Source organism: Jatropha curcas, chromosome 2 (genome assembly GCF_041381405.1).
Source record: "Jatropha curcas cultivar XTBG-Jc1 chromosome 2, XTBG_Jcur_1.0, whole genome shotgun sequence".
NCBI lineage: Eukaryota > Viridiplantae > Streptophyta > Magnoliopsida > Malpighiales > Euphorbiaceae > Jatropha > Jatropha curcas.
In genome coordinates, this window is record NC_143152.1 from 23,011,926 (window position 1) to 23,028,910 (window position 16,985).

The 16,985-nt window shown below is 33.6% G+C and overlaps 1 protein-coding gene across 1 annotated transcript; it reads right to left on the reverse strand.

Moving 5' to 3' along the window:
- Positions 1-11,035: 11,035 nt before the first annotated feature.
- On the reverse strand, positions 11,036-12,564 carry LOC149498421 (uncharacterized). Its single transcript, XM_089717229.1, has 2 exons — positions 11,197-12,564; positions 11,036-11,089 (listed from the first exon to the last, which is right to left on the reverse strand). The coding sequence occupies exons 1-2, from the start codon at positions 12,023-12,025 to the stop codon at positions 11,061-11,063; spliced, it is 858 nt and encodes a 285-aa protein (XP_089573355.1). The 5' UTR covers positions 12,026-12,564; the 3' UTR covers positions 11,036-11,060.
- Between the last annotated feature and the right edge of the window lie 4,421 nt (positions 12,565-16,985).

The following is a 16,985-nucleotide window of genomic DNA, read 5'->3' on the forward strand; positions in this document are numbered from 1 at the left end:
TCATCACTTTCTAATGTTCTAGAAGTAGAGTCAGTTTCATCAAACACAATATGAATAGATTCTTCTACAACTAGAGTCTTTTTATTAAATATTCTATATGCTTTACTATTATTAGAATATCCCAGAAAAATCCATTCATAAGATTTTGCATCAAATTTAGCAAGATGATTTTTCTTATTATCTAGAATAAAGCATTTGCACCCGAAAATATGAAAACAACCAATATTTGGTTTTCTACCTTTGTATAGCTCATATGGAGTCTTTTTAAGTTCAGATCTTACCAAAGCCCTGTTTAGAATATAACAGGCAGTGTTAACTGCTTCTGCCCAGAAATACTTTGGTAGTTTAGAATCATTTAGCATGGTTCTGGCCATCTCTTGAAGTGTTCTATTCTTGCATTCCACCACTCCATTTTGTTGAGGTGTTCTAGGTGCTGAGAAGTTATGGAAGATTCCTGTCTCGTTGCAAAAAGCATTGAATTTCTGATTTTCGAATTCTCCTCCATGATCACTTCTAATTGCCGTGATGTTGTATCTTTTCTCATTTTGTATTTTCTTGCACAGATGAACAAACATGTCATATGACTCATCCTTATTTCTAAGGAAGAGTGTCCAGGTGAATCTTGAGTAATCATCTACGATAACAAATGCATAGAATTTTCCTCCAAGACTAGAGGGAGTAATTGGACCAAATAAATCAAGGTGCAGCAATTCTAAAGGTCTAGAAGTAGAAACCATGCCCTTAGATTTAAAAGAAGTTCTGGTTTGTTTGCCCATTTGACACGCATCACAAATGTGATCTTTTTTAAATTTCAACTTTGGCAAACCACGAACCAAATCTTTCTTAGACAGTTTAGAAATAAGGTGCATGCTTGCATGTCCAAGTCTTCTATGCCATAACCAACTAGAATTGTCAATAGAAACTAAACATATATCCTGGTTATGCATATCAGAGAGATCTACTAGGTATATATTTCCAAACCTTTTTCCAACGAATAAGGTTTTACTGTCATGCATGTTCTGAACTTCACAATGAGAAGGTTCAAAGATCACTCTTCTATTTTTATCACAAATCTGAATCACACTTAACAAGTTATAAAGTAATCCTTCTACTAAACATACATCTTCTATTGAAGGATTAGAACCTACCACACCAATACCAACGATTTTACCTTTTGCTTTGTCTCCAAAGCTTACCGTACCTCCCTTTTTCTTTTCTAATCTGGTGAAATTCTTTTTGTCACCAGTCATATGCCTAAAGCAAGCGCTGTCCATGTACCACATCTCTGTTTTCAGCTCGCTCCTTAGGCACACCTGAAACGATCAAGCAGATTTAGGTACCCAACTCATATTGGGTCCTGGAGGGTTAGTGGTAACAGGTGCACTATGATTCTTTTTGTTGAAACTTTGATGTTCTAAAGTCACAACATTAGAAACAGCATTTTTCTGATTAGAAACATGATTCAATTTAGAAATGCTATTAGAACTTGTCTTCTCTTTAGAAAATGATTCTGAAATTGATTTTAGAATTCTAATCTCAGTTTTCAAGGATTCATTTTCAGAATTCAGATTTTTGCATTTTTCTTCAAGAAGTGTCAGATTTTCAGAAAATCGATTATTACAACTTTTAAGATCTTTGATTTCTATAATGAGGTCTTTGCATGTAACCTCTTGATAAAAAGCATCTTTTAAATGATTACTTTCAGATTTTAATTTTCTGAAATCTTTCTTTAGAACTTTATGCTTTCTAACAAGTTTTTCAAACTCATTGAAAAGATTATTGTAAGTATTTAGAAGATCACTTTCTGATTCGGGTTCAGAAATACTTACAGTGCTTTCATCATTCTCATGGATCGTTGCATTTGTTTCGTTGATTTCAGCTTTCTGTGTTGAAGTCAGAGTGCTGATTTCTTTAGATTCAGAGTCGATAGTAGCCATCAGACAGATATTAGCAATTTCTTCTTGATCATCATGGCTTTCAGGATTAGAATCATCTGAATCACTCCAAGCAGCTACAAAAGCCTGCTTCAGCTTTTCTTTCGTTCACTTCTTTTTCAGTTTAGGACAATTAGGCTTAATGTTTCCAGGTTTGTTGCATTCATAACAAACCACTTCAAAAGGTTCTTTCTTAGACAAGTTACTATTTTTAGATGGAAAGTTCTTTTTATTAAACTTTTTCTGTGGCCTTCCACCCTTTCAATAGAACTTTTTAAATCTTTTAGCAACAAGTGCTAAATCATCACTATCAAGATCAGAAGAACTTTCTTCACTAGAATCTACCCTCAAAGCCAGTCCTTTCTTTTTCTTATCTTCCGTTGTCAAGGAAGATTTCATTTCTTCTGAAACAAGAGCTCCTATAAGATAATCATAAGTGACGGGAGTCTCTTTGTAATTCATAACAGTTCCTATAGAATCCCATTTTCTAGGTAGAATTCTAAGGATTTTCTTAACAAGCTCATCTTCTGAAATTTCCTTTCCGAGAGTTCTCAAAGGATTAACTATATTGGTAAATCTAGAATTTAGTTCTGCAATAGTTTCTCCTTCTTTCATACTAAACATTTCATATTCTCTCCAAAGGATATTTATTCTGGATTCTTTTACCCTGTCTGTACCCTCATAGGTAACTTTAAGTTTTTCCCATACCTCTGTTGCAGATTTGCATCCAGACACTTTGTTATATTCAGTTGCATCTAAAGCACAATGAAGAATATTAATGGCTTTTGCATTTACAGCAATGTCATTCCAGTCACCATCGGTATATTCTTCTTCAGTTTTTCTAACTAGCTCATCTCCTACAGTTTTCATGGGAATACGAGGACCAGTGATAACATTTCTCCAGCAGTTTATATCAACTGATTTCATGAAATTCTCCATTCTAGTTTTCCAGTAAGAGTAATTAGAGCCATTGAACAAAGAAGGTCTAGAAACAGATTGTCCTTCTAAAGTAGAAAGAGGAAGTGGGGTTGCCATGGGATCTTATCTCTTAAGCGATTAAGCTTCGGTAAGTCAAGAGCCAATGCTCTGATACCAGATTGTGGGTCCCGAATATGTATGGCACAACCCAAGAGGGGGGGTGAATTGGGTTTTCTAAAAACTGAAATAAATTTTAGAAATTCTAAACAGAAATTAGAATTCTAAGTGCAGCGGAAAACATTCAAAACTTTGTGAGAATAGAATATCGATTAGAATCTCCTCACAATGTTCTAATTTCAAATATAGAAAGTCTGTGCAAAGTGCAGCTATTGTTAGAACAGCTTCACATTGACTTGTACAAAATCAGAGCTTCTTTATGAAGGACAGTTATCGAACTTAGAACTTCCTCATAAAGTTTGCAAAACCATACAAAGTTATGTGAAAGATAGTTATTAAAATTCAGAACTTCTTCACAGAGCCTTAATCAAATATAAGAGTAACTTTATGATAGAAAGTTATCAGGATTAGAACATCCTCATAAAGTTTAGAAAATAAAATAGAAACCCAATTGGTGAATTATATTGGGAATAGAACAACAATTAGAACATTGTATATTCACTTTATTAGAATACCAGAGTTCTAATGTTCAGGATAGATAAGACTTATTACCGTTTTAGAACATCATTAACAATTTTAGCGTTTCTAAAAATTAAACAGAAGTGTTATAAAGACAGTATCAAGCAAACTTCAGAAATAAAGAGATCAACACCGAGAATTATAGTGGTTCGGCACTAACTCGCCTACATCCACTCCCCAAGACGCATCTTGAGATCCTCAACTAAGTTATCTCTTTTAAAGGGTAAGAGACAAACCAACAGTACAAGGCAATAGATAAAAAACCTAGATCTACCCTTTTGTCCCACTAGATTTTCCAAAGGTTCTAGTTAACCTCAACCCTTTCTGTTTTTGGTAGAGTACAGAAAACTCAATTCAAGACATTACTATCCCACACATGGAGAAGGTCGCTTGATAACCTCTATCTTAATAGCTTCTCACCTAAGCTATTACATACAAAAGTTTAACAAATAAAGAGCCTGTCTACTATAGAATACAGATTCTAAATAGATAGAAAGAAACACTTATATAAGCATAGGAAAAACAATTTTATCAGATTAGAATATCGATTAGAACACAAAATTGTTTTTCAAAAGCAATTGTAAAAAAAAAATTCTTTTCATTTCAAATATTGAAAACGTTAAGTGTAGAGATGAAAAGAAAATGGGGGTAGTGAGTAAGTTTTGAGAGATAAAGATTCGTTCAATAAGAGAGTGCTCTTAAAACAAAAACTCTTACTTCACCAAATGTTTTAAGGCGTGAGTGTTCCTATATATAGGAAACAAAGAAGCTGTCGCCTTTTGGAAAGAGATTGAAATCATAATATCTTCTTTCCTTTTAGAAGATATGAAAATCTTTGTTACCAAAAATTTATTTTATCCTTTTTGGTAAGAGAATAAAACACGATTTTCACCTTCCTTTAAATAAAAGATTTCGGTAGTACTTATTTGGAAAATATTTTTGCGGAAGGATATTCTTACTAAAACCGAAAGAGATTCTCTTCCGTTTTTAAGGTAAGAAAATAAATTTAAGTATATTATACCTTTCAAAATATATTTCCGAAAAAGAGAGTGATTTGTATTACCAAAAACATTAAGAGAAGAAATCTCTTTAGTTTTTAGGAAAATAAATCTTTCCGATTTAAAGGAATATTTTCAAAAATAGATTATTTGAAGAAAACTAATTTTCCGAAAAATATTTTTGAGAGAAAAAAAGATTTTTGTGCTCATATAAGGATTTTCTCTCTATCCTACAGAGTTTTCCTAAATACCTAGCTACTAGGATCTTCGAAATCTTCATACTTAATGTAGGACTTGCCTTGTACGATTTCTTTCCATAGAAATTCTGCATAAAATAAAATTAGCACAAATGACATAATTTTAAATTTATTTATTTTGAATTAATCATCAAAATTCGAGACTTAGAAATTGACCCTTGAGCCAACAGTTATTACGTTTTAGAACTACTTCACAAAACTTATGCAAAATTAGAAAACTAATTAAAACTTAGATTGTGACTTCTATTAAATATAAAAGGATATATTAGAACTTGACAAAATCACAATACAGAAATATAGAGTTTTAAGATTCCACAAAGATAAAGCTTATACACATTTAGAAACATAAACTCATTAACAACTTTGCATTTCTGAAATGATTAACATAAGTGTATACTGAATATAATCAAGTAACACTTAAGAAAATAAACACAGAGATTTATAGTGGTTTGACACTCTCTCGCCTACATCCACTCCCCAAGACTCATCTTGAGATCCTCCATTATGTTATCTCTTTTCAAGAGTGAGAGACAAACCAACTTTACAAGGAAATAGATCAATATCTAAATCTAAACTTTATCCCACTAGATTTCTGGAGGTACTACCCTTTCTGTTTTGTAGAGAACAAAAAACTCAGATCAAGACATTTGAATCTCACACGAGGAGAAGATCGATTGATAACCTTTTTTACACCATAGCTTTTTACCTAAGCTATTACGCAATGTTTTTCATTTAATGAACCTCTAGTCTACACTAGATTACAATAATCTATATATACAGAGAGAAACGCAATTATAAGCATAGGAAGAATAAAAAACAAATTTTGAAAATAGGAAGAAAGTCCAAAACTGTTTTTCAAAAAGAGTTGTTACCAGATTTCTTTTCTATGGAAAAAAAATATCTCTTAAAGAAAATAGTTGAAAGTAATTATAAAGGGGGGTTGAAGAGAGAGTTTTGAGAGATCTAAAACTTTGAACAATCGACTCTTACTCTTACCAATACAATTTTTAAAAGAAGAAAATATTTTTATAAGAGGGATGATAATCCAGTTATGAAAGACGTTGGGATTTGCATTTAATGAGCAATGATTATTTCTGATATTTTAAAATAAAGAATCAATGCATCGGTAACTTTTGCGGAAACTCATTTAATAGTTACCAGAAATATTTTTCTCAAAATCTTTTCAATTTAGGTAAACGTATAAGAAAATGATTTGGGCTTTTCCTTTTAAGGTATTTATTGAGAATATTTCAAAAATGATTTTAAGAGAGATAAAAGATATTTTGTGCTTATAATGAAATTTTTTCTCCATATCCTATAATATTTCCTACGACTTAATAAAGTTCTAACCATTAAAAGATCTTCAATAATCTTTATGGTCTTCAATAAAAAATCTTAGATTGTAAGAGTTTGATTTCTTTAATAACTTCAACATTAAAATTCTGCATAAAATAACTTTACCACATACAAGAATATTAAATTTATTTGGATTGTTTAATCATCAAAATCTTAGGGTAAATTGAATCTTGAGCCTATATATATATATATATATATATATATATATATATATATATATATATATATATATATATATATTCCAAGCCACTTTCTTTTGCCAAAAACAAAAAATAAGTTAAAATAATTAAATTACTTCTAAATGTTATACCTGCACAATATACACATATAGCATCAAAGAGAATATCAATTATACACATACCATAAATATTTGCAAAAAGAATAAATAAATTTTATGATATTTGAGAAACGAAAATAAACAAATAAAAGATATGAACATAAAACTAAAATAGTTAATATATACAGCATAAAAATTCTAAACAATTAGCATTTAGCTAGAAAGTCCATGGATTTCACCTTTTCATAAGAGGCTTCATTTATTTATCTTATCGCCACAATACCCATAACTTGTAATAGACCAAGTTTGGCATTATATACATGCTTTCTATCATCTTAAAATCTATGAGCCATGAAATTTTCGAAGCTACAGTTGTCTTTAAACTAGTAAAGGTCTAAAAGTAGAAACCATGCCCTTAGATTTGAAAGATGTTCTGGTTTGTTTGCTAATTGACAAGCATTACAGATGTAATCTTTTTCAAATTTCAACTTTGGCAAATAACGAGCTAAATCTTTCTTTGACAGTTTAGAAATAAGGTGCATGCTTGCATGTCCAAGTCTTCTATGTCATAACCAACTAGAATTATCAACAGAAAGTAAGTATATGTCTTGGTTATGCATATCAGAAAGATCAACTAGGTAAATTTGTTATGAATTAATCTCAAATAATTCCACAATAACCTAGATCATGCACACCACTAGATTCAACAAAATAGATTGAATAAGAAAAGGTTGCGTACCTGACATCGTTGTTCGTCGATCTTGATGTGTAGAATTAGGTTTGCAGCCTTCCAGAGAATTGAAGAATCGATTTTGCGGAAGCAGTACGAAAGGAACGTAAAACTGAATCGTATTCAACTCCTCTGGGGACCACGACCTTTATATACCTGTAGGGTTAGTACAATTCCTATTTCGGTCCTTTAACGAAATAGGAATTATATAATGGTCTCTACACTTAATATCTATAATTAGTTGATACCTCAATAGTCAATTATTCACAATCAAGACCACATTTGAAATTGACTTTACAATTGGACTGCTGTACATATTTAATTTTACATATTAAGCCCACAATAGAAAATTAAATCCAACAATCTCCCACTTGGGCGAACATATGTTAAATAAAATACATACACCAAAATGAGCTCAACAAACGCAGTCATACAAGGTATCCAAAAACAATCTCGTCCATTAGTTATATTGATAAAGAGCTGAAGAAACATTCGCCATAGATCTCATGACTAAGTTCATCATCAACTACATTACCAATACCCCTAAATGACATAGATTCATTATAGAAGTGTAGCATGAAAACTACATGTAATGTGATCATCATGTCTGTTTCCAACTGGTCACCAACAAAAGTGAGATCAAGCAAAACAATAATAATAATACAGAGTGTAACCATCAACCAAAATGAGTACTCAACAAAATTTCATAATAAAACATATCCAAAATAAAATAGAGCATTCAAAAACATAATGTATGCATAAAGAGCAAACTCCCACTAAAACTAGACAGTCTCAAACAAAACGATACCCATATGAGCGGTGTGCTCATGGAAAACTTTCGGTATCACTGCCTTTGTAAGCGGATCCGCAATCATAGAGTTTGTTCCAATATGCTCTAAGGATATCTGTCCACTCTGTACCCTCTCCTTCACAGCCAAGAACTTAATCTCAATGTGTTTTGATCGAGAAGAGCTCCTGTTGTTGTTGGAGAATAAAACGGCTGACTTGCTGTCACAATACAACTTCAGTGGTCTTTCTATTCCACCTACTACACGCAGCCCAGTGACAAGGTTTCTCAGCCAAATAGCTTGATTGGATGCCTCATAAGATGCTACAAATTCAGCTTCCATGGTGGAGGTTGCCACTAGAGTTTGTTTCACACTCTTCCAAGAAATAGCACCGCCAGCCAATAGAAAAACGTAGCCAGATGTGGATTTTCTACTATCTTGGCATCCAGCGAAATCAGAATCAGTATACCCAATGATCTCAAGCTGATCTGATCTCCTATATGTGAGCATATGTCCCTTAGTCCTCTGAAGATATCTCATGACTCTTTTGGCTGCTTTCCAATGATCCATTCCTGGATTGCTGAGATATCTACCTAACATGCCAACTATAAAAGAAATGTCTGGACGAGTACAAACTTGAACATACATAAGACTTCCTACAGCTGACGCATAAGGAACCTTTTGCATTTCCTGAATTTCAAGTTCACTCTTTGGACATTGTTGATTACTAAATTTATCACCTTTTGCAATAGGGGTATCCAATGGTCTAGAATTCTGCATACTAAATCTCTTGAGCACTTTATCAATATAGCTCTTTTGTGATAATCCAAGAATACCTCGAGAACGGTCTCGATGTATCTAAATCCCTAAAACAAAAGAAGCTTCACCTAAATCTTTCATCTCAAAATGCTTTGAAAGAAAAACTTTGGTTTCATGTAGCAAGACTTTACAATTAGTAGCAAGAAGTATGTCATCCACATATAAGACCAAAAAGATAAACCTACTCCCACTGAACTTATGGTACACACAATTTTCAACAGTATTTGCCTCAAAGCCAAACGAGACAATTACTTGGTTGAATTTAAAGTACCATTGACGAGAAGCTTGCTTGAGTCCATAAATGGATTTCTTTAATTTGCATACCAGATGTTTTGGATCTCCAATTATAAAACTTTCTGGTTGCACCATATATATTGTTTCATCAATGTCGCCATTGAGAAACGCAGTCTTAACATCCATTTGATGAAGCTCAAGATCAAGATTTGCAACTAAGGCCATGATTGTCCTAAAAGAATCCTTCGAAGAAACTGGAGAGAAGGTTTCTTTATAGTCAATCCCTTCCTTTTGAGTAAAGCCTTTTGCTACAAGACGTGCTTTATATCTCTCCACATTACCTTGAGAATCCCTTTTGGTTTTAAATATCCATTTGCAACCAATGGGTTTCTTTCCTTCAGGTAATTGAACAAGATCCCAAACTTGATTGTCTTGCATAGACTTATACTCTTCGTTCATTGCCTCAATCCACTTATGAGAGTCAGAACTCTGCATGGCATGATAGAAACTAACTGGATCATCATCTATCATGTCTACAGTATCCTCATGTTCCTGAAGAAACACTATATAATCATCTGGAATAGCACTTCTTCTCTCCCTAGTAGATCTCCTCAAAGGCATTTGAACAGACTCTAATTCTTGAGGTTGTTGAATTTGTTCTTGAGGAAGAATAGCATTGTCTTGAATTGGATCTTGAATAGTGACAGGAGCAACTGGAGTCTGTACGCTATCAGAAACAACAAAAGGAATGAGAACCGAATCATCCTTACTTGGTTCCTCTTCAAAGACAATGTTTCTTTCTTTATTTCTCCCTCCAAAATCAACATCCTCAAAAAATGTTGCAATTCTCGTTTCAAAAAAAGTTCTGGAAGTAGGATTATAAAACTTGTAACCCCTAGACCGCTCAGAATATCCAACAAAGTAGCTGCTGATAGTTTTGGAGTCCAGTTTTGTTTCATTCGGCTTGTAAGGCCTTGCTTCAGCTGGACATCCCCAAACATGAAGATGCTTTAGACTAGGCTTACGTCCAGTCCAAAGTTCATAAGGTGTTTTAGCAACTGCTTTAGATGGAATCCTATTGAGAAGATAAGCTGCTGTCTTTAACGCTTCACCCCACAGAGACTCTGGTAAAGTAGAATGACTAATCATACTCCTTACCATATCCATAAGAGTCCTATTACGTCTCTCAGATACACCATTCATGCTGGGAGTACCAGGCATTGTATATTGAGGGACAATTCCACATTCCTGTAGGAAAAGCGCAAAAGGTCCTGGACGTTGTTCGCCTGAACCGTCATATTTACCATAATATTCACCACCACGGTCAGATCGAACAGATTTAATCTTCTTTCCTAGTTGATTTTCAACTTCGGCTTTATAAGATTTAAACACGTCCAAAGACTCAGATTTTTCATGAATGAGATATAAGTAACCATAACGAGAATAGTCATCAATGAATGATATAAAATATCTTTGGCCATTTCTAGTTGCAATATGGAATGGACCGCAAATATCTGTATGAATCAGTTCTAAAACATTGGATGACCGAATGGCACCTAGTCTCTTTTGTTTAGTCTGTTTTCCTTTAATACACTCAATACAAGAATCCAAACCTGTGTAATCAAGTGTATCTAAGATACCATCAGAAACAAGACGCTCAATTCTCGATTTGGATAAATGACCCAAACGTCTATGCCAAAGTACAGCTGAGTTATCAATATTCAACTTTCTTTTGGTACCTCTTGTAGTAACATGCAGGGATTCATGATAACTAGTATCAATGTCTAACATATATAGATTATCACATTCATTCAAGCAACCAGTACCCAAAACTTTTGAATTCATAGATAAAGTGAATACATTGTCTCCAAAAGAACAATGAAAACCAGATTTGTCCAAAAAGGAAACAGAAATCAAATTCCTTCTAAAAGAGGGAATAACAAAAGTATCTATAAGATCCAAAAAATAACCAGTACTTAAACATAATCTAAAATGTCCAATTGCCTCTACTTCAACCGGATCGCCATTTCCTATATAGACGTATCTTTCACCGTCAGTTGGCTTTCTGTAGTTGAGGCAGCCCTGCAATGAAACACTTATATGAGCGGTAGCACCAGAATCCATCCAATAAGTGTTTTTAGGAGCTGAAGTTAAATTAACTTCACAACAGACTAAAACAAGGTACTTACCCCTCTTTGCAAGCCAAATAGCAAATTTAGGACAGTCCTTTCTCAAGTGATCCGTCTTTCCACAAAAGAAGCATTTTGGCACATAAGGCTTCTTTTGTACTGGATCTACAGCAGTAGCAGCAGCAGGTTTCTCAATAGCCTTTTCAACAGTCTTTGCAAAAGGCCTCTTTCTTTTCTTGTTCTTGCCCTTCCCAGCTGAAGAAACAAAATGAGCACTCTCTCTTTTGTTAGAATTCATCTTTTCCTCCTCATCAACACAATGAGAAATGAGCTCGTTAAGAGTCCATTTATTCGGCTGACAATTATAGGAAGTCCTAATTTGTCCATACTGAGAAGGAAGAGAATTCATAACCATATGGACTAAAAGGTCATCTGGTAAAGCCATACCCAGCGCCTTCAGTCTCTTTGCAATCTGAGACATGCTAAGAATATGCTCCCGAACACCACCATTGCCAGCAAACTTCATGGAGGTTAATTTTCCTAAAAGTGTTCCCACTTCGGCTTTGTCATTCTTGACATAAGCCCTCTCCAGCTCGGCAAGATAGTTTTGAGCATTGTTCTTTTCAGCTGAGACAGAGTCTCGAACATGTTCTGGGACTCCTTTCTGCATGATCATCAGACCTAAGCGATTAGAACGCTCCCACTTCTCATACTGAACCCTTTGAACATCAGTGCTCGTATCAGTAAGAGGAGCAGGTTCGTCCATCCTGAATGCAAGATCCAAATCCATACAGCCCAGAAAGATCATAATGTCTGATTTCCAAGACTCAAAATTTGATCCCTCAAGTTTAGGGACACAATCAGGATTAAATGACATGTTAGCTGACATCGGAGAAAATAAACAAATAGATAAGTATAAGCTCACAATCCACAAATGAAACAATTCACATAAGTAGAGATCAAAAAATGGAAATAAGATACAGACACAACATTAATATTCTCATCTTTGGATGTAAAACATTAACTTGTAATTAGTATCTCAACGCAGCAATCAAATATTGATAACATAGTCCTGACAAATAATAAATCTTCCTTTGGGCCGATATATCATTGTCATGAAAATAATCAAACAATTATCACATACTTATTGCCAACATGTATTCAAAACTCAGCCAGATAGCAACCTTCCTTTGGGCCGATTAACTATCCGCAACGAATTCTAATACACCTGTCTAATATTCTAAAATAAATCAATTCAAGCAATAGAGGTCACTTTGGTGACTTATTGATCAAATCAATTTATTTTAATAAATATCAAACAGAATAGGGACTTAATCACTCCAAATTTTAATCTCAAGTCGACAAATTAATTCATTTAATTGTAATTAAAACAAAACAATTGCAATTAAATGAATTGATTGTCTAAATATTTAATAATCTAAAATTATTTAGCCTAAAAAAAATTATAATCTAGTCTTTAAGTCACTAAATTAGAGACTAAGTTATAAAATTGGACTAAATAAATTTGAATAAATAAAGTTCGGGGATCTAATTTAATTAAATATATATCCATGGGTCTAGACGAAAGAAAACAGGAAATTAGGGGCCTAATCTGAAGTTACAGAAAATTAGGAGCCTAATCTGAAGTTACAGAAACTTAGGGGCCTAATCCGAAATTACAGAAACTTAAAGGCCTAAACCGAAAGTTTCCAGGGACCTAACTGTAATTTGCCATCCCTAACCCTAAAAACAAAAACGATAACAGGTCCGCCGCCAACCAAAAAACGATCTGAATTTTTTTTTTTTTAAACAAAATCCGGCAAAAAAAAAAAATAAATAAATATATAAAATATCACACGAACAATTAATCGTCAATGGCGTTTGTTCAAAACCTCTTACTTGTTCTTGGGGAATCCGAAGAACAGTGAGAAAAAAAATTTTTTTTTTTTTTAATTAAACAAAACCCTCAATCCGTAAACAGTAGGGTAAACAAATAAAAACATACGAAAATCAATCTAAAATCTAGCAATTATGCACAAGGCTCTGATACCACTTGTTATGAATTAATCTCAAATAATTCCACAATAACCTAGATCATGCACACCACTAGATTCAACAAAATAGATTGAATAAGAAAAGGTTGCGTACCTGACATCGTTGTTCGTCGATCTTGATGTGTAGAATTAGGTTTGCAGCCTTCCAGAGAATTGAAGAATCGATTTTGCGAAAGCAGTACGAAAGGAACGTAAAACTGAATCGTATTCAACTCCTCTGGGGACCACGACCTTTATATACCTGTAGGGTTAGTACAATTCCTATTTCGGTCCTTTAACGAAATAGGAATTATATAATGGTCTCTACACTTAATATCTATAATTAGTTGATACCTCAATAGTCAATTATTCACAATCAAGACCACATTTGAAATTGACTTTACAATTGGACTGCTGTACATATTTAATTTTACATATTAAGCCCACAATAGAAAATTAAATCCAACAAAATTTTCCCAAATCTTTTTCCTACAAATAGAGTTCTGTTATCATGCATGCTCTGTACTTCAAAATGAGAGGGTTCAAAATCACTCTTCTATTTTTATTATAAATCTGACTTACATTTAACAAGTTATAATATAATCCTTCAACTAATCATACATCTTCTATTGAAGGATTAGAACCTACAATACCAATACCAACAATTTTACCTTTGGCTTTGTCAACAAAGCTCATTGTACCTCCCTTTTTCTTTTCTAATCTGGTGAATTTCTTTCTATCACTAGTCATATGTCTAGAGCAAGTGTTGTCCATGTACCACATTTCTGTTTTCAGCTCACTCTTTAGGCACACCTGAAATACCACACAGATTTAGGTACCCAACATGTATTGGGTCCTGGAGGGTTAGTGGTCACAGGTGTATATCCTTTTTCATTCTTTTTGTCAAGACTGTTAGATTTTTCAAAGTGTTTCTTATGTTCTAAAGTCGCAACATTAGAAATGGCATTTTTCTTAACAGAAAACTAATTCTGACTTGAAGTGCTATCATAGCTATAACTTGTCTTTTCTTCTGTAAATGATTCTGAAATTGACTTTAGAATTCTAATCTCAGATTTTAAGGCTCATTTTCAGAATTTGGATTCTTGCATTTTTCTTCAAAGTGTTTCAGATTTTCAGAAAATTTCTCATAACAATCTTTAAGATCTTTAATCTCTATAATAAGATCTTTGCATGTAACTTCTTGATAAAAAGCATCTTTTAAATTATTACATTCAGTTTTCAACTTTCTATAATCCTTTTTTAGAACTTTATACTTTTTAGCAAACTTTTTAAATTCAGTGCAAAGGTTATTATAAGTATTTAGAAGATCACTTTTAGATTCAAGTGTAGAGATACTTACATCACTTTCATCTTGTTTTTGGCCTACTGCATCTGCTTTGCTACTTTCAGCTTTCTGTGTTGAAGTCAGAGTGCTAATTTCTTTAGAGTCAGAATTGGTAATGGCCATTAGATAGATATTTGCAACTTCCTCTTGGTCACTTTGACTTTCAAAAATTAGAACCGTCTGAGTCACCCCAAGAAGCTACAAATTCCTACTTTAGCTTTTCTTTTTTTGACTTCTTTTTTAGGTTAGGACAGTTTGGCTTGATATGATCGGGTTTGTTGCACTCATAACAAATCACTTCAGAAGGTTCTTTCTTAGGCAAGTTATTATTTTTAGGTGAAAAGTTCTTTTTGATAAACTTTTTCTGTGGCCTTCCACCTTTCTTATAAAACTTGTTGAACTTTCTAGCAACAAGAGCTAAGTCATCGCTGTCAAGATCAAAAGAACTTTCTTCGCTAGAAACTATTTTCAAAGCCAGTCTTTTCTTTTTCTTATCTTCTATAGTCAAAGAAGATTTCATCTCTTCTGAGACAAGAGCTCCCATAAAATAATCATAGGTTACTGGAGACTCCTGTTGAATAAACTTTAATATAGCCCAGATCTATTGTTCATAGAATTTGTTTGACAAGAATATATAATAATCGGAAGCGTACCTTGATCCATAACGGCAGATCTATGTTATGGGTTACCTAGTTAGGACAATTCGATTCTCACCATAACAGCAAATCTACGTTTCTTCACTCTGGCCTTTTGTCCGTAAGTGCTCTCTTAATGGTCAGAGAATAATCAACAGCTGCGGGAGTTTCTTTTATGAGCTCTCTCAAACAAACTATTTTCGTATGTGTTTGAGGGAGCCGTCACACTCTCTTGTTTCTGTGTTAACCCTAATCTGTTGATTCCTTTATCTTTTATAAGGCAGAGGAAGTGTAATAAAACCCTAACTGGCTCTTATCCATTAAGCCCAATAACCATCATCTTGGGCCACCTTAATTAGAACCAGCCCTTTAATCACATGGGCCACATATAGATTATTAAATAATCTAACAATCTCCCACTTGGCCCATGTGCATTTCTTGAATCTATCATGTTTACCTTAATTAGAATTAAGATGATCGGATTATGGTGGTCACAAGTCATTAATCGACATGATTCCTTCCATATATCACAGACCACTTCAATTCATAAAACTTTAATGGAGAAACTATTCAACAAACAATACATTGTTACAATCAACTGTTATTGTTATCTCACTCAAACCATTATTGTATACATTTATAATATGGATAACACATAAATAAGTAAAACACATCTTTAATTGAATTCCCAAGTGTCACAATAATATGAGCAAAACAACCATATGTATATATATATACAAGTTTAAACATCATGCTAACAAGGACTTATCTATAATGCCCATCCTATCAACATGGCCAGTGAAGATTTTAGGCGGTAAGCCTTTAGTTAGCGGATCCGCTATCATCAGATCAGTACCGATATGCTCAATTGACACTTTGTGTTTTTGCACTTCTTCTTTCACAGATAGGTACTTTAAATCCATGTGTTTTGCACCCTTAGAGTACCTATCATTCTTAGAGAAGAAGACAGCTGCGGAATTATCACAGTAAATTCTCAACGGTCTAGCTATACTGTCGACAATGCCTAGACCTGAGACAAAGTTCCGCAACCACAATGCATGAACAGTGGCCTCAAAGCATGCCACAAATTCAGCCTCCATAGTGGAAGTAGCAATGACAGACTGCTTTCCACTTTTCCATGATACTGCTCCTCCGGCTAAAAGAAACAAGTAGCCAAATGTAGACTTTTTCGAATCTACACAACCGGCATAGTCTAAATCCGAGTATCCCACCAGTTCTAGATGGCTGGACTTTCTATAAGTGAGTATATGATCCTTAGTGCCTTGTAAATACCTAAGTACTTTCTTTGCAGCTTTCCAATGGTCCATCCGGGGATTACTTTGATATCGCCCTAACATTCCTACGGCGAAACTAATATCCGGTCGAGTACATGTCTGAACATACATTAAGCTCCCAACCACTGATGCATATGGAATAGACTCCATCTCTTTACGCTCCAAATCATTTTTAGGACATTGCATTTCGCTGAACCTATCTCCTTTCTGAATTGGAACTATTCCTGCGGAGCATTTTTCCATTCTAAATCTAATTGCAACATACATGCTCTACTCTGTTATAGAATGTATAGATTATATATTATATTTTTCATTGTTTTCAATTTTTTTAAATAATGAATGAAAATATTATTTCAAATACTAATAATTGTTTTTCTTCCTATTAGAGAAGAAGGAAATCAAATAAAATAAATAAAACAGTGGGAATAAATAAATATTGGTTTTTCTCATATATATTTTGTTTGGAGAATTGTTTGCTATTAGAGCTGGTATTTCTTTTGCTTGGGAGTGAGGCTTGAGTTAGATAATTTGGAGGCTGTTC